Here is an 18,335-nt window from a genome sequence, read left to right as displayed (position 1 = left end):
AGTAACTATAATCTATATGATTGTTTCCTTTGCTAAAGATCTATCGACTTTAAACACTATCTCATTTCCACACTACAAAACAAGTGGATGATTTAGAGGAAGATTATCTTAAAATTATGACCAACTTCATCAACGTTCCGAGAATACACATAATATATAATAGAATTATAGATTCGATCATCTTACTATGTTGGATCAAAATAAATAAATAAATAAATAATAAATTGAGAATTTGGGAGTCCAATAATTCAAATTCATGTCTTGGCTTTTTTTAACTTTTACTTAAGGATCATTGAGGCCATCAGTATCAAATACTGATATTAAAAAATGTGTGATGATAATGATTGATCTACCTTTTATTAGTCTATAATCATGTAGCTATGCACAAAAATTAAAATAGAAGTAATGGAATCTTTGTGGCGATTGGAGATCTTGTTGTCTCCACATTTTAATGTGTTAAGTTTGTCGTATGATCTTATCCATGCACGTAACATCAATATAGATAATGTGGCCAACAACAACTCATAGATAATATAGAACTTAAATTATCATTAATCAGATGAAGAAATTTATTGTAGTAAAAGATTTAGGATGAAACAATGCAAATGGGTTATATTAATGTGGAATAGGAGACACTATCTGTAACACCCCTAATTAATTTCATATCAAAAGTAAATAAGATTAAAATTAATTTATACGGATCTAATCAATATATTATTATTAACTTTAGTCTAAATATGTTAACTAATGGTTTGGGTTCAAGGAAGTTGACCAGTAGATTAGACCAATGATATATAATATAAAATTTAAATTATCACCTTCTTGAACATGTGCCCTTCAAAAGATGAATTAAAGAATATATGTTGATCTTCAAGAATTATTATTTTACATTAACTGCATTAAGAAGAAGATGATGATCATAAGCTACGTAGTTGGGATTATATCACTTTGTCTAAAGATAGAGATGTTCATGAGAAAAAGTATAGAACTAAGAGGATTGTTCCTCTCTTAAATAAAGAATCTTTTTTATGACTTTGAGGTGTGGAAGTGTAAGCTGATCAGATATCTTAAGAAGGGTTTAGGCTTATTATTGTTAACGAAATGGACATCGGAGTGTGTGATATCTATGGGTTACTAAATATCTTTTAATATATGACCAACATATATCAATGTAGATCTTATAATGTTTTTTACTATGTCTCTCGTCGTCTTGAAACTATTCACTAATTTTCTCATTTTTCTATTGTTATTTAGTTCTTCGAATTAGTGATCTCTATCAAAAGTTAATAAGATATATGTTTATGACACTTTAGGTTTTCGATTGAAGAAGGTGATGAGCTAAGCAAAGAAGTGTGTAATAATGGAAAATCATTATATGGTTGTTTATTCTCCTAATCGATATCCTTGTTGTATGGAGGATTTGCTCTCATCATTTTTTTTTTATCGAAATAGGTTTGGGTTGAGGGTAATCAGGTGGAAAGTGACCTATCTATAGATGATGAGAATGCTCTTGATTTGGTACCAATTTTGGAAACTAATGGTCCTTTTACTGTATCAGGGTGTATTTTAAAGAGATCTGATGAATCATTTTTTAGAGTAGGGTGTCAAATTTTGATTCTAGATTAATGGAAGGAATCAATTATTTCTAAAGGTACTAACTAAAGAGTTTAATATGAAAGGGGATGATTTCATTTATTAAGGTAATGCATATTTATATATATTTGAGGGAGAAATTTTTCTTAATCATGCATATATATTATTTTGATTGATCCTCAAATCACATATTAATTGAGGATTAGAGCATCTAAGGAATGCAAAATTATCATCCAATATTTGTCTCTATTATAATCTTCTACCATGCTTCTATAAGATAAGCTTATGATAAAGATACAAATTTTGGATCGATGTAATTGAAAAATCCTATAAACGAGAGGCTTTGCAAGAGCATCAACTAGTTGGTCAGAAAAATAGACATAAGAAATATGCACTTAATGCTTGATAACTTAATTTTTAATAAAGTGAAAGTCGAGAACATATGTTTTATGCAAGAGTAGGATATCGGTTTAGAGTATAGATATAAAACAAACATTATCACAGTATGTTATAGGAGTGGATTGTAAGGTGATATCAAGCTCATATAGTAAATTGGTGACCAAATTAAGTTCTATAACAGTAGTGGTGATAGCTCGATATTCAGTTTTAAAGGTGAATCTTACTATTATATTCTATTTCTTGGAACCGATCAAATTAGCTTAAAAAAAGATAATGTAGGCTGATATAGATTTTCTATTATAAGTATTACTTGCCCAATCAACATTAACAAGAGTACGAAGGTAAAGTAACGAGTGTTTATGAAATCTATGATTGAGTCTCTTTAAGATATCGCATGATACATTTTAGTACAGACTATTACACAATTGAGGGTCGATGCATAAATTATGATAATTTATTGAATACAAATAAAATATATGAATATGTAAGAGATAAATACTAACAGGAACTAACTACTTATCATTATTGTATGAAATTCATAGTAGAGCTATTATTATATATTTTGAGTGACTCGATAAAAAAGGATAGGGTAATAATTTTTTTAGTATTTTATATATTTATGTTTGATAATAGATCTCAAATGTACTTCTTTTGAGATAAGGAAAAGTTCAAAAGATATAAATGTTATTTTTACTCTCAAAAAATATCTTAAGATTTCTAGATTTTTGATGGAGAATTGATGTATCAATTCCTTAATGAATTATTTGATCTCTATAAAATTATTTTCTGTGATAATAATATCATCCATATAGACTAATAAATATATTGTATATCCTTTTTGTTGTCCTAGGAATAAAGATGTGTTGTATTTGAAGTTGACGAAGCTAACTGGGATTAAAAAATGAGTTAAGTTTTTAAAACACAGGAGTGTAGCTAAAGATAACATAAACAACTAAATATTTTAATATTTTAAAATTTTAAAGATTTAAGATTTTATAAAATATTTTTTAAAATAACGACTGATATTATACGTAAGGAGTGAGTATACGATTAATGAAGTAGACAACAGTTCGAAAGGTTGTTGACCAAAAGGTTAGTGATATAAAGGCTTAGTAAAGGAAGTTTCAATTATGTATTGGTACTTTTATTCAATAGTGTTAACTAGTTGAAGTGTCTATAGTAGTGACTTAAGATATTATATACCACATGATAAGAAATAAGTTATTAGAGTTTAATATTTACATTCTCAATTATAATAAGTTATTTTAATAGTAAACCTGAAGAAATTCTCAATCACATTTCTAAAACGAGTAAAGATGGTGTCAATTTCAGATTTATATTTGAGAGAATAAAATCATATATAGTATGGGATCTCGATAGAATTGACTTTGTAATATACATGTCACGTATGCATGAGTGGACTTCACAAACACCAAAGAAGAAGTTGTATTTGTCAACTCCTTGACCGATAGTGTGGAGCAGGGTGTCAATCGTGAAGTGCTATCAAGATGACTTCCTCATATAGTTGGAGTACGTAGTAGACTGGGGGGAAGTATGTACAAAGTAGCACAAAGGAAGAGACACCAAGGAGATTAGCAGCGGTGACTAGTATTCATCTTTGGTAGTCTAGCATGTGAGAAGATCACTAAGAAAATTATCGAGCAGAATGCATCTAGGAGAACTAGTAGAATATTGCCAATATGATAGTCATTGTGACATATCAGTGGAGAGAGATTATTGTTATTACATAGTAAGGAAGGATAAGTTTTTTTAATCAAGAATTTACTGTGAAGCTTTGATATAACGAAGATTTTACTGTGAAATAAAATGATTTCATTCATGGAAGTAATTCATATTTATATAGATTTGAGATAGAATTTTTTTTAATCATGCACTCCAATTATATATATATATATATATATGATTACAAGATTATCATTTTATATTCATCTCTATCATGATTTTCATTCACTAACTAAATTAACTGGTGAAGACTTTGACATATTACGCTAAAGTCTTCATATCAAATCTTATCTTTGTCATTTATTTTTTATATCATAAAAAAAATCTTATTTAAAAAAATAAGTTATTAGAATATAAATTTTGAATCAACTTATATGCCTACTTGATTTAATTTTTTTTAAATATTTAAAGGTTTTTCCTTTAAACCTTTAGAAATAGCATATTTGATACTATCAACCATATATATTGCTCCAAATATTTTGATTTTTCATGTATCAACGCCTGTCTATTAAACGTCGATTAGTAAGTACTAATCATAAATCTTAATATCTAAAAGACTTTTATAATTCTAATTGATCATCCATCAAATCAAAAAATAAATATTCTAAATATCACATAAAACGTACCCATGTATTGGTATTCATGCAAACAGGATTAAGAGATTATGAGAGTTTGCGAACTCGTCCTAAATCCAATTGACAAGCATCCTAATTCAATTTAAATGAGTCGAATAGTCATCTAAATCCAATTGATAAGCATCCTAATTCAATTTAAATGAGTCGAATCGTCATCAAAAGAAAACGAATCAGATCAAATACTGCGTTATTGTACATAAACAACCATATCGCATGCAACCATCGCGCATGGAAAGTACAGTCTCGGCTGACGCATGCAGACTTATTTATCATCACATAGTACAACAGCATCTACATCGACGCCAACATCAGTATACACCTCACTCGTCACTGCGTTGTCCTTCCAATACTGCACCACCTCCGCCAGCGCCTTGCAAGAAGACCCGTCTCTGCCTGCCACCGCCTGCGCTGCCGCTTGCTTCAGCTCCCCCGCCTTCTCCCTCGCCTTCTTCCCCGCCTCCCCCTCCATCAGCTCCCTCGCCACCTCCGCCACCTCCTCCCTACGCACCGGCCCGCTGCCGTCCGCTGCTGTCTTGGGCCGCAGCGCCACGCCCAGGCCGTCCGCCATCATCACGGCGTTCGTCCGCTGCTCCGCGTACAGCGGCCACGCGATCATGGGCACGCCGTGGACGAAGCTCTCCAGCAACGAGTTCCAGCCGCAGTGGGTGAGGAAGCCGCCGGTTGCGGCGTGGGCGAGCACCTCCACCTGGGGCACCCACAGCGGGACCACCAGCCCCGCCCCCCGCGTCCGCCCCAGGAAACCCTCCGGCAGGTAGCGCAGCGGGTCGTCCGGCCCCTGCAGGTGGAAGAAGGCCCCGCTAGCCACCCGGTCGCTGGGGCACCGCACCACCCAGAGAAACCGCCGCCCGCTCGCCTCCAGCCCCCACGCCAGCTCCTGTATCTGCTCCGTCGAGAGGGTCCCCCCGCTCCCGAACGAGACAAACAGCACCGACCCCGGCGGCTGCTCGTCCAGCCACCGCAGGCACTCCTTCCCCTTCGCGCCACCGTGGCTGCCGCGGTGTATCACCGGCCCGATTGCGTGGACGTTCGGCCGCCCCACCTCTGGCTCCGCCTCCTTGAGGGCCGCGTACGCTGCCGGCTCCAAGTCGACGAAGCTGTTCACGAGGATGCCGTCCACTTCCCTGATACGCCTGGCGATGTTCAGCACGCATCGGTAGGCGTCGTCGGTCCGGTCCTGCATCGGGTGCAGGAGGTCCTCCCCTCGCAGTGGGACGCAGCCCGGGAGCACCACCGGTTCCGGCAGGTCCCTGTACTCGCACGACGTGGCCTGGTCCAGCGCAGGGAGGTGCAGCAGGAGGGACAGCACCATGAAGCTGGTGGTGAAGAGAAGGTAGTGCGGCACCCCGAGCTCCTTTGCCACGGGGAGGGTCTCGCCGCAGAAGAGGTCGATGACGTAAGCGGCGAGGCGGGTGGTCCGCCGCAAGGAGCGGAGGACGTCGCGGACGTGGGGAACGGAGCGCTCCACCATGATGCTGAGGCGCGTCTCGATATGGGCATCAGGGGGGACGTCGTCGAGGGGGAGGGGGGGAAGGACGACGTAAGAGAAGCCGGAAGGGAGGGAGTCGAGGAAGGCGGTCTGGGCGTGGTCGGAGAAGTCGGAGAAGACGATGAAGGTGGCGGTGAAGCCGTGGCGGAGGACAAAGAGCTTGGCGAGCTCCGAGAGGGGGATGAGGTGGCCCATGCCGGGGCTGGGCATGACGGCTACGTGAGGCGGAGCTCTGCTGCCTCTCTCCATGGCTTCGATACCACCATTTGTTCTCTGCGGTGGCCTTTTTATAGCAACTTGAGCTTAAAATTTTTATAGATATTTTAAATAACCCGAAAAATCTTCGACTTTTATTCTTAATAATAATAATAATATTTTTTAAAAATATAATAATTAATTATTAAAAATAATAACTTTTTAATATGATTTAGTTAATTTTTATTATAATATAAGTTCCATGAAACCTAATCATGCTAAGTACTATTTTTATTTTTATAAGATTTATGATAATTAATTATTAAAATTAAAGATATTTTGAATAGGTATTGTGATCATAACTTTGTCACCTTCTATTAAACCAATCAAAACTTTTACAGAACAAACAGGACATGATCCTAAGATGATTAGTATTATTTTTTAGATCTTTTCAAGATTTTATAATAATTAACTATCTATCAAAATTTAGATTTTTTTGAATCTAAGTTCATCTTGTACAAATAAATTAAAAACATGACAAACACATTTAATAGATTGATTTACTGAGAAGACTTAAAAATCTGTATAGATATTTTAGCCTCCACTATTTGTTTTGAATATTGATATTATTTTAAAAAAAATATAATTATTAATTATTTAAATTTAAGACTTTTTGAATTGATACGATGACTAAGTTCCATGAAACCTAATCAATTTTTACCCAAATTTTCACGGAACCATTAGACGATTTGTGATTTTTTTTATTATCGAAATTAAGAAGTTTTTGAATATATATATATATATATATATATATATATATATATATATATATATATATATATATATATATATATAGATATATATGTGATCGAGTGTAATTTAGTTGACTTTTAAATATGATTTAGTTAATTTTTATTAAATCAACTCAAATTTTTATTAAATCATTTGGTGTGATTAATATTTATATTTTTACAAGATTTTATGATAATTAATCATTTTAATTAAGGATTTTTTGAATTAGATATTGTCAGCTTCTATTAAATCAACCCTAATTTTCACATGATTTTAAGTAGATTAGTATCATTTTTTCCATCTTTTGAATATTTTTATAGATAATTAGTTATCAAAATTTAGATCGTTTTGAATTGGTCGTATAACCAAGTTTAATTTAGTTCAACTTTAAAATTAACTTAGTCAATTTCGATAATTAATTTTAATTATGATAATTAATGAGATCGAGTATAAGGTAGTTCAATTTTAAACATATCTTAATAACTTAATTAAGTTGGATTTTGTTCAGTTCATCATGTATTTTGATTCGGGAGGCATATCAAAATAATTACTTATCCTTTTGCCAAAAGGCATGATTTGATTTGAGTCATGAGACATTCCCTAGTTTTCTTTAATCAAATCAAATCATTCAACGAATGCCTCACTCAATCAAGAAAGTAAAGTGTAACAACATCTAGACATTATCATTCTTTAGACATTAGTGGCAATTGCAATGTGGAATCTTAATGGTCACGTCCATGATTTAAATAATCATTTTGATTATTTAGCACTTTGAAAGGAGAGTTGTTTATGGTGTTACCTATCAACCAATGGCCTTAGTTGTCGATCTAAGCATCCATGAGATGGCTTGTTTATTCCGATGCCAAGAACAGAATAACCTTTTGATAAAGGCAAGGAAAAGAATATGCTAATCTAGTCTTTTATTTTTATTATTCTTATGTCACCAGAAATTTATAAGAATAATAATAATAATGAGTCACATCGATCGTATCTTAACTTTCATTATTTTGGACTTACAAGATTTTGAACCAGTGATTTAAGCTTAAAGAAATTAAAGTATTCCGTAGTAATAATTATAATAACTAGTTTAGATACATATATTATTATTAACTTCAACTTAAGTATGGATCAATTGTCTGACAGTGTTGATGCAATGATACACAAATTATTAGAGTTGATTTTAGAATAAAAGGAATATGATTTGACATGACATGTGGTATACAAGAATCCAAATAGAACCCAATTCAAATGTTCTAATGACAATGGTTAGATTTGTATGCTGTCGAGGTAGGAATATTTAAATAGGTCTACGTGTTTGATTGAAAAGATAAAAGGATTATTTATATTCATCAAAAATAATGATATGAATATGTGTTTGAAAATCTTATGAATATTGTGATAAGATGATGGAAGATAATTAATATTGATAACAGAAATAAAAACTACGAATAAAGATTAAATATGTTTAATTATACATATATATATATATATATATATATATATTCCAATGATTAAAAGAATATATGTAATTGAATTAGGATAATATAAAGTTATCGAATAAGACAATGGAAGCGATTCGAGTTGATCGAATACAAAGGAGTTTGGAGTCGAATAGAATGAAATTGATGGATACTACGACATGTCGTCGTCGTCGTCGAATCAGCATCCGCTACCACCTCCACTTGGGGGGTGAAGCTAAGTGAACGGAACCCTAAAGCTGCTTGCATATTCCGTCTCTTATCACGCGGCCACGGTGGGGTGGTAGAATTCGTGTTCATGATGTGTGGAGAAAATAATGTCGAACCCACCGTCGTGGCTTAAGTCCCGCCTCAATTTGTGTGGAACTTAACTCGATAGTTGACTTGTCTTACGTTGACTCAACGCCGTCGAGCGCTCACAATCGATCTCTCGTCACCATGACCAGCTTCATGACTTCATTCGTGCAGCATTGCATGGTTACCTTCGAGCTTGCAATCCACTCAACAGATGGTTGGTAGGTTGGGTGGTCGGTCACTGGCAGCGTGGAGACACGCAAACGAAGAGCCTTCTTTACGAGAACTGTTGCTCCACGCAACCAAGTCCTTACTGGACGCACTTCTGATCCCATGGAGGAGAGGGTGAGAGTGCAGGCAGCGATGGAAGTAGGAGGAGGAGGAGGAGAAGGGCGTGTATGGGATTGTGGAAGCCCTCTGTACGACTCCTTTGAGTTGGCTTCCTTTTCCCACGTCCTCGATCGACATACCATGGTTCTGCCGACCGAACTCCAGGGGAAGAGGATGACGATGGTGGCGTGGAGAGAGAACAACGAGAGGAGGAAGAAGAAGAAGAAGAAGAAGAAGAAGGCTAAGAAGATCATCCAGAGGGGTTTGAGAGCCATCTACAGCCGCATTGCTTTCTGGAGAAAACCATGAACTTTGTGTGTGTAATCGTTAAACCAAAATTAAATCCTATGTAGTTCATAAAAAGAGAGCTAATTTATTTATTAATGTGACGAATGATGATTCTTTATCGATCGTAAATTATTTATTTATTTTAACATATATGATTCATCATACGTTATCGATGTCTATGTAAGTGTATAATCATGTAACACAAAAGATCAGAGTGTTATAGTTTTCATAGACTTGTAGTAATTTTCATGTTCTTCGTGAGATTGTATATTTTTGGTTGATCGTGTACCCAATGCAGATGCTATATATATATATATATATATAGTCTTCTTAAACGATTCAGAGGTGGAAGATATATATGCTGATTCATTTGATTTGTGCACAAAGATTGTCCTCTTAGAGTCAATATCCATATCTCCTTCTTGTCTGTTTCTTTTTGGCCTTCTACTGGGGGAACTGTTATTGGTACTCTTTTTGATGTGTTTCCTACATGCATATGGCCATAGAATGATAGAAACATTGCCTCAGAAAAGAGAGAGACTTGGAACTCAAAAAGGATTATGATGCATTTGTTCTGATATGCTAACACAGGAAGAAATATGCTCCAATGCATAGAGTTGGATACCAAACTCAGGTCAGACACCATTTTACTTCCTTTTGTTACTTTGTTGTTCAGCGGATTTTTAGGTGGATTAGTTCTACTCTTCATTCGTTTCCAGTGAATGAAGTCAGGACCAAAAGAGAACAAAGGAGCTAAGAACAATAAGATTAGTCATAGATTAAGTTAGACAGAGATTCAGGCATCAATTATGTAATAAAAACTGGCATCTCTCCAATCTTGCCCTACTCATCTTATCATATATGATGAATAGGTTTGTTCAAATTCATGATAGAAGTATCTGCAAGAAGTAAAGCAGGGGAAAACTGACATCAGAAAACTTCAACTTGCAACATTAAGATAAAAAGAGCAAATTGATGTTGATTTTTCAACAGTGTCAGGTACATGATCAGCCCAACCATTGCTTATATTCAGATTCAATGAACTCATCATGGGCAAGGAAATATCAAATCAATTCCAAGTCTGTTTCCAAGCCTACTGTGGCAAAAAGTATCATTTGAAAGCAGCTCAGGTCTTTCATTTTGTTTGTAGTACAACTATCAGAAAATACTAGTAGAATCAATCACAGGCCACACAGTCACTTACTGCTCATAAGACAATGTCCAGAGAAGGAAAAAAAATAATATACTGAAGTTAGGCCACAAGCTTCCACAGTGATGTCAGGTCTCCAGGTATAGTAATGCAGCAAAAGAATAGAAGGCTGATGACAAAGCTAGATTTGTTTAATACACAACAGTTTTTTCATCCATCAGCAGTTGAGGTTTGTAAAAGCCTCTAACAGCATAATGATATGGATCATACAAGTCACAATAAGTAAAAAAGAATAGAAAATATAAAGCTCGTGATAAGACTAAAACTCTTCCTTAAATATACAGCAGTTTTCTTCATTACTAGCAGTTGAGTATTCTAAAAGCTTCCAACAGCATAATTACATGGATCATACTAGTCGAAAGAAATAAAAATTCAAAATTAGGATGGTCATAGGAATCGCCACCCAAAAGTTCGTGGGTCTCAGGCATCATCCCCCAAGTCGTAAGCTGCCTAATTCAATTAATTTGTAAGGTTAGCAGTAGCTTTGGGCTGATAATAATAAAAATATGCCAAAACTACATACTAATGGAATAATAATCAGCTTGCTGCCACTGCATCTGTTTTTGGACTGGTGTCCATAAGCTGGCGAAGTTGCCCATTGGACTTGTCACTTTTCTCATCATCTTGCTTTTCACTTAGACTGCTCGAGCTTTGTTTGTCTATCATTGACAAGAAATTCTCAACGACAACAGATGGGGCACTATCAGTTTCCATTTTATCAGGAGATGATTCTTCTGCATGGACCGATCGCGCATTCAGTTTCTCCTGTACATAAAGATACATAAAACCAATTGGTTGATTCACTCCAGAAGGATATATCCATAGTTTATATTATTTCTAAATTTCACATTGCATATATCCTCAAGCACAGTGGTCAAGTCATTATGCACCATTTTACTGCTTTAAGTGTGCAATTATCTTCATTGTAGTGATTACTGGCAGAACCAATCATATAGGTCTGCAATCCATCAATAAAAGCCTGGCAACAATAGAATAAACTACTAGCTGAATATAGATGTACCAATAAAGCAGCATTCTCGAGTCTCAGTGTCTCCGAGCTCTCAGTTACTTGACTAATTTTAGATATGAGAGTCCTGTTCTCAGCACTCAAAGCCTCAACCTTTTTAGCAAGTTCTTCATTTTCTGCCTGAAATGCAAATTACTGAAATTTCAGTGACAAAAGAGGAAGATTACAGAAAAATAAGAAGACAAGACACATCAAATATGGGTAAAAAATTCCATCCTAGAATACCTGTTTTCTCAACCTTGACCTTCTAGCAGATTCTCTGTTGGACTGTTTCCTCCTCTCCCGTTTCAGTGACCGCTCATCCTGAAGAAAATCAAATTTAGTTAAGAAAGAAGATATATCAGGAAAAATCAGCCAGATACTCAAAGAAGCAAGGCATCAACCTAATGACATATAGCAGTGAATTGTTTGACAATAGATGCTGCTACATCCCAAAGCATACTTTATCCAGCTCATAAATCTATGATATTAACTTGGAGAAGTGACATGCTCTGCAATTTATATTTGTAAAGTCAAAGAAGGTATCATATCCATGACATTCTAGACCCATGATATGGTGATACTATACTTTTAGAGACCCACAAACCAACCACAAAGGCATCCAAGTCAGCTTTAATGTGGAGACAATCAGTTGGGAAACATCACCACGGCTATGGGGTTGAGGCAGGGGGTTATTTCGGTGATGATCTATACCATTACTATATGAAAGGGACAATGGGCTGCCAGCCAAATTTGGATCACAAATGCGAGAAACAGAAACCTACTGCTGCCTGTTACAGGTAAAAAGGACATACCCAGTGCACGAGGCTTCCGCCAACGCGGGATATGGGGAGGGTCAATGTATACAGCCTTACATTTAAATATTTAAAGAAACTGTCACCTTTAAATATTTAAAGATGGTCAATGAGGCTGCCTATTATAGGTCTAAGATATAAAAGCAGATGTTAAACAGAATAGTCAAGAAAAGAAGAACAATATCTTTGCATCAGTAATTGTCATGGTTAAATAATTTGTATCTGCAACTGGTTATTAGCAACTTTTTCAATGAAAAGCAAAAGACAGGAGATAGGAGACAAAACATCTTCAGAGTTCACATGCCTGAGTCCAGAGTTCAGAAGGCACACTATTACAACCAGGCACTAAAGCAATTGTTGGCGGGCGGCCAGGGGTGTCAATAGTTTTCACTGACATCATCTGTGCTTGACAAGGTGAAGGTACATTAATGACTGGATTTCCTGCAATTTTTGCATGTGCCACAGTAACCCCTGAAGACAATTTTGAGGATGAACTTCTTTCCCCACCCTGAGCAGGATCAGAATTTGACTCGACCTTTCTATCATCTGCAAAGATTCACAAAGACCACTTCATAATGTCTGCTATGTGATTTCACGATAAAGAATAGTGATTTGTATCATATAATAGGCCTTAACAGTGAAAAAGAACTACAAAGTTTTCAATTTGTCTGATCATTGACAATCCAACCACAATTCACAGACTTGGTACTCTAACCAATTAATCATAAATTTATTGAATATGATCCAAAGAAATATTATTTGTAGGAATAGGAAATCAAATGGGTTCAGGCAGACTGGATGGAGTTGTTTAATTTTATTCTAGAGATAGATTATGCTATATGGTAAACTTGTATAGCAATACCTGAGGATTGTATATCTTCAGAACTGCGCTTTCTTTGATCCTTGGATCCCTAATGCAGGACAGGTATTCCAATTAAAAGTGGTTCGGTGTAAACCAAAGAAATTGATGAAGAATTACTTTTGAAAGCAACAATAAAGGGGAAAAAATTATTCAAGGGCATTACTCCTGCTGAATTACTTCCATCGCTTCCATTACTTGAGCCAGCTGCACTATTATACCCACTGTACATATAACAATAGATATAAACAGACCTTTGTAACAATAAATATAATAATAGAAATTTATTGAATGAAATGAGACTTGGACTGAATTTAACAAGGCATGTGTAATATTTGCAATTATTTATAAACAGACCTTTGTGACAGCTCATTCCCATAAGCACCTGCTGCATTGTTTGTACTTCTACTGTCCACTGATACAGTAAGCCCATCAAATCGTTTAAGCTTAGTCATCACCCCCTTATCTCGGCTCCCTGATGCTTTGTCAGGCATTTCTATGCTCAAAGGGGTGGCCATCTGCAGAACAGTGTTAAATGTGTGAACAGAAGCTGATCCAGAAGAGCAGGCCAAGAATTTAAGCTACCACATGAGCTCTCGCGTGACCATGAGAAGCAAAAAAAATACAAGCAAACAGTGTTTACCACTACTGCTTTGGTTGCTGCAGAAGATGGTGCAAGCCCTGGATAATGTCCATGAGTACCCTGCACACAATATCCGTAGTCGAGAACAATCATCAACTAAAAGAGAACTATCCATCATCTGCCTTATTAACACATTAAATTTAATATAACCTGACAAAATTGGAAACAAATAAGACATACAGCACCACTATCAACTTACAGGAGGCAAAGAGGAGTGAGGATAAACTGCATGTGGATACATTCCGGCATACGGTGACCCAAAATGAGGAATGAAGGGCTGAATCCAAAGGAAAAAGTAGAATAAATGAACAAACTCGATAATAAAACAATTATTTATCATAATCCAACAATCAAGTTACAATATAATTGTATCCTACAACATATTTGCAAATTTGTACTCTATATTACAAACTCCAATACATTTCTGATTCTTATTCTGCACATGTTTAATATTAGCAAATTTTAGATTCACAGAACAACAATTGAGATTATGAAAAGTACACAGATGTAGAATATATTTTTCATTTATCTATGTTCACATTATAAATTTTAGACCACAAGTATGCATCAGAATCTGAAGTGCTTGGCATGTTGCACCTTAAAGTATGGAACATCGGTGTACAACACAGCAAACCTCGCAAAACTTTTTGGAATACTTGTTTCAGAGCAAGCAATTCACAAGTAGGACTGAATGGCAATTATTTGTAGTTATGATCCTTAAATCGCTTCATTTGCACTCAGATGCCAAACCCAATGAACAACATGAGAAATCAACAAAAAATTTCCAATGATGTCTGAATTACTGAGACCTATATACTTGTTGATGAAATATTCAAGCTAACGAGCGATGACTACTCCCTCTTCTTGTGCCCATTGCCGCCCTTTGTTCCAACTCAAGATCAAACCTGCATCGATTTCTGTTTTTATTTCCGCAGCATTAGTTGACACCTTAAGAACAAAGAAAACAAAAAAATGATTATCTCATCAGTTTACATCATCCTACAGTATTTTATACATGTACTGATCAACCACACACTACCCAGTCTTTGACTATATTATATTATTTGTTCCGTCACAAGACTACTCTAAGACTATAAAGCCACATGAAATCCCATGTTCGAAGCTTTCTGCAACAACATGTTCCACATACAAAACTATTAAATTCAAACAAGCAAATGATTTCCATAAACAAAAACAGAATTTCAAGTACCTGAGGGGCCCACATGTATGGATGAGGTGCATGACCAGGCACCACAGAAGTACCAAAATAAGGAGGGGGCATCACTCCAGGACCATAATATGCCTGAAAAGGGAAGAGTTGGGCTTTTCATATATTGGCTGTATACACTGCCCAGAGTCATACAAATAAAAATTAGAAGTGATCGACCTGCATAGCTGCCCAGTCAGGGTACGGATGAACTGCAGGCTGCTCCTGCAACTGGAAAGAATGGATGCAGTGAGAAATGTAAAGATCGAAAATGACTAAGAAGTACAACTGGTAACAAAAGCAAAGATATTAATGCTTAATAAGATGATACCTAAACAAGACATGATATAACACATGCAAAATGGGCACTCATACATTTGATTGTTATTAGTAGATTAGCTACATCAAAACTGTAACATTGATGCGTATGTGAATCAACCAACTAAAGATATACAATCCAGTATACAGAAATTGATGTCATACAAAGTTGATTTACAATGTCGGCTCACCTGGACAGGTGAATACGGTTTCTCAGACTTTGAAGGTGTTGTAGCTTCATTATTTCCCATTAATCACTCTCTACAGCACCTGAACAAATTATATTCAACAGTTACTTGCCAAGGAAGTATTTTTTCAGATGACTTTGCTCGATGAAACAAAGTACCTGTAAAACAATTATTCTGTTTTCACTGAGTGCCCATCTTAAAATAATAGTTGACTTTACACAGACATGATTAATCATTTAGAACTCACTTAGAACTCACTTAAATGAATAACAACAGAAATTTTCCAAGAAAGATCATCAAATACACCAGACCTTTAGCAGTAGCAAAAAACTAAACAAGTGCATCTTAGTAGCTTTTTGTTAGCTCCATCAATTGAAATTGATGATATTACAACACTAGAATGAAAATTTAAAGAATGTTGGGAAAAGGGAAATTATACAGCAATACAAGATTTATGTGTTCTAGCAAACAGTCCAGGTGAAAAGGTGAAGATGATTGAGATAGCTCAAAAAACATGGATGCCTAAAAAAACGAAAAAGCCAGAAAACCAAACAAAACAAATGTCTACTTCACAGCAATCTCTCTTTAAAAGCCCCAATATACCCGAAATGGCAATGAAATGAACTAATAATAATTTATCAAAAACATGCACGTGGACACCCAAACTATGCTTTTGCATGGAATTGTAGTATTGTACAGAAATATATTCCGCTCCATCAGGTTAAGGCCGATAGACAAACCCCTTTTTTTGGTTTCTTGATATATAGTCTTTCTCCATTCAACACCTTCCTTTCTTTTCTTTTTCTTTATTATTTTTTCCCGATAACACACCTTTGTTGACATGGCCCTGTAGCCAACAGATGGCATGGGGTCTCCCACAACAGTATGATAATAGCATCTAACCATGGTTATATTTGAAGCTTTATGATTTCAAGCATATAGCACATATATGGTGATGTGCCAAAGATACCGCAGTCACATATAAAGTAGCCAAACTACCATGTGTCCAATGAATAAGCACTTTAATGATTTAATAAAACAAAACATACTTGCAATTTAATTATTATCTTGTGTATCTCCACGTGTATAAAATGCAGTACAAAGTTGTAGTTCCTAGAAACGTCTAAAGATTGATGTGCATCTTTATACACATTTAACATATTTATTCTCACAGCTTATTGCATCAACCCAGACAAGGGGGGAGCTTGGTTAGTAGGGAACTGTTCCCGCTGCAGTTTAACAACAATGACATCAATGAACTATAAAACTGCAGCATTACTGACGGCCATCACGACCCTTATATCTCAAAAGTCAATTTTTTTTCTTTCAAAACTATTAATTTGATAATCAGGTAAGCCATTTTGCAGGTTATAGAAACCAGCCAGTATTCTATTGCCAAAGAAGACAAAAAACTAATAACACAAAACCCTTGGTAGAAGAAGTAACAAAGGGCCTTACCAATCACCAGCCAAAGAAAAAACAAACCTGGATATGTTTCAAGCACTTTCTATATCCAATTCTATTAATGAGAACAAGTGAGATCAAAATCAGATCCACGTTTATGTTCACCGCCTGAGATGTTGCTTCAAAAAATTAACCGAAAAAGAAGTTTTTTCTTTTTTATTTTAATGATTGGTGAACAGCCCGCACGATTCTAGAGTGCAAATCTTGGAAGGCACTTCAATTGTTTGCAATGCCCAAACAAATTTCCTGAAAGGTCAGAGGAAAGTATGATATCCGATTGAGAAAGTGTCATCCTGCTGCCACCCGCTACTCGGAGCCGATCCATTGCAGCGGCAGAAACACAAATATCCAGAGGGGACACATGATTTGCTAAACCTCAACACATTTTCCCCCTCTTGCCAGATCATTCATCCACCTACTATCAAACCAGTCTTCCCTTGGCTTACCCCATCTTCAGATCTAATCTGCTGGTTTCTTCAATTTACATCCCTGATCTCCCTCTCAGGCACACGAACACCCACACAACAAACCGTAGCTGCAACAAATCTCAAATCAAACACGAAAATCCAAATCCGTCCAAGGTGAAGCGAAAAAGCGACCAAGATTCAATTTTTATGCCAGGAGAAGAGAAAAAACATCGAACCCTAGCGAAAATAAAAAGAATCAAGAAGTGAACCTTCCACAACAGAGGACTAATGTCGGGATGAAATAAAATCGTATAAGAATTCCCAGAATTACCACACCGAATCGGTCCACGATATCACATACCTGCAATCTCCGAACGAAATCCTCCGCAAAGCCACTAATTGCGTAAAACGCGACTCTTTTTGGCTTGGGAAAACCAAGAGTCTACTCAAGAAAGAGATGGAACGGCTCCACGGGAACTGGAGAGACTGGCAGAACTGAAAGGAGGAGGACCGTCCTCTCGAAGAGGAAGCCAACTACTGTTCTTCCTTCGTTAATCCACCGATGAGGAGGATGAGCGCATCCCACAGCCGAGGGAAGTGGAAAGAGGGGGCGAGAGAGGGAGGACGAGAAGGAGTCCACGTCATCGTAAACGTGTCCGTATGAGCTATATGAGATACGCTGTATTCGTCCACCCTATCGGAACAGACAAGGTAGACATGAACTTTCATCTAGTCCTGTGGGTCCCGCAGAAACGGCGCTTCTTGATTGGTTAGTTCAAGACGAGGGTTTCTTTCGGGGTATGATTAGGGAGAGGAAAGGAGGTACTGGTGGTAGTTGTGTTGGCCGTCGGTGCTGGCGCGCCAGGGTATGATCCTGCGTTGAACTCCGCCGTACACGTGTCTTTCTGTTGGAGCGGTCGACCATGTGACATCTCACCAGCTCCGCACTCACGCTCGCGTCACG

At 36.5% G+C, this 18,335-nt stretch overlaps 2 protein-coding genes across 5 annotated transcripts; both read right to left on the bottom strand.

The window, feature by feature from the left end:
- Positions 1 to 4,522: 4,522 nt before the first annotated feature.
- On the bottom strand, positions 4,523 to 6,132 carry LOC135635749 (hydroquinone glucosyltransferase-like). The gene has a single exon (XM_065147046.1). The coding sequence runs from the start codon at positions 6,124 to 6,126 to the stop codon at positions 4,633 to 4,635; it is 1,494 nt and encodes a 497-aa protein (XP_065003118.1). The 5' UTR covers positions 6,127 to 6,132; the 3' UTR covers positions 4,523 to 4,632.
- A 4,431-nt stretch (positions 6,133 to 10,563) lies between these two features.
- On the bottom strand, positions 10,564 to 18,013 carry LOC135637265 (G-box-binding factor 3-like). 4 transcript variants are annotated; one of them, XM_065149878.1, is made up of 14 exons: positions 17,733 to 18,002; positions 15,504 to 15,582; positions 15,175 to 15,225; positions 14,998 to 15,090; positions 13,987 to 14,064; positions 13,788 to 13,847; positions 13,502 to 13,662; positions 13,311 to 13,368; positions 13,148 to 13,196; positions 12,590 to 12,831; positions 11,717 to 11,794; positions 11,486 to 11,611; positions 10,988 to 11,229; positions 10,564 to 10,914 (listed from the first exon to the last, which is right to left on the bottom strand). In XM_065149878.1, the coding sequence occupies exons 2-13, from the start codon at positions 15,561 to 15,563 to the stop codon at positions 11,002 to 11,004; spliced, it is 1,284 nt and encodes a 427-aa protein (XP_065005950.1). In that variant the 5' UTR covers positions 15,564 to 15,582; positions 17,733 to 18,002; the 3' UTR covers positions 10,564 to 10,914; positions 10,988 to 11,001. The 4 variants fall into 4 exon arrangements, with proteins under 4 accessions (XP_065005950.1, XP_065005951.1, XP_065005952.1 ...); XM_065149879.1 differs by having other exon boundaries at positions 10,564 to 11,229; positions 15,504 to 15,658; positions 17,733 to 18,013; XM_065149880.1 differs by having other exon boundaries at positions 10,564 to 11,229; positions 15,175 to 15,219; positions 17,733 to 18,003.
- Positions 18,014 to 18,335: the final 322 nt, after the last annotated feature.

Source organism: Musa acuminata, chromosome BXJ3-4 (genome assembly GCF_036884655.1).
Source record: "Musa acuminata AAA Group cultivar baxijiao chromosome BXJ3-4, Cavendish_Baxijiao_AAA, whole genome shotgun sequence".
In the NCBI taxonomy this organism is placed as follows: domain Eukaryota; kingdom Viridiplantae; phylum Streptophyta; class Magnoliopsida; order Zingiberales; family Musaceae; genus Musa; species Musa acuminata.
Note: the sequence above shows the minus strand (reverse complement) of the source record. Positions and strands in the feature narration are given on the sequence as shown.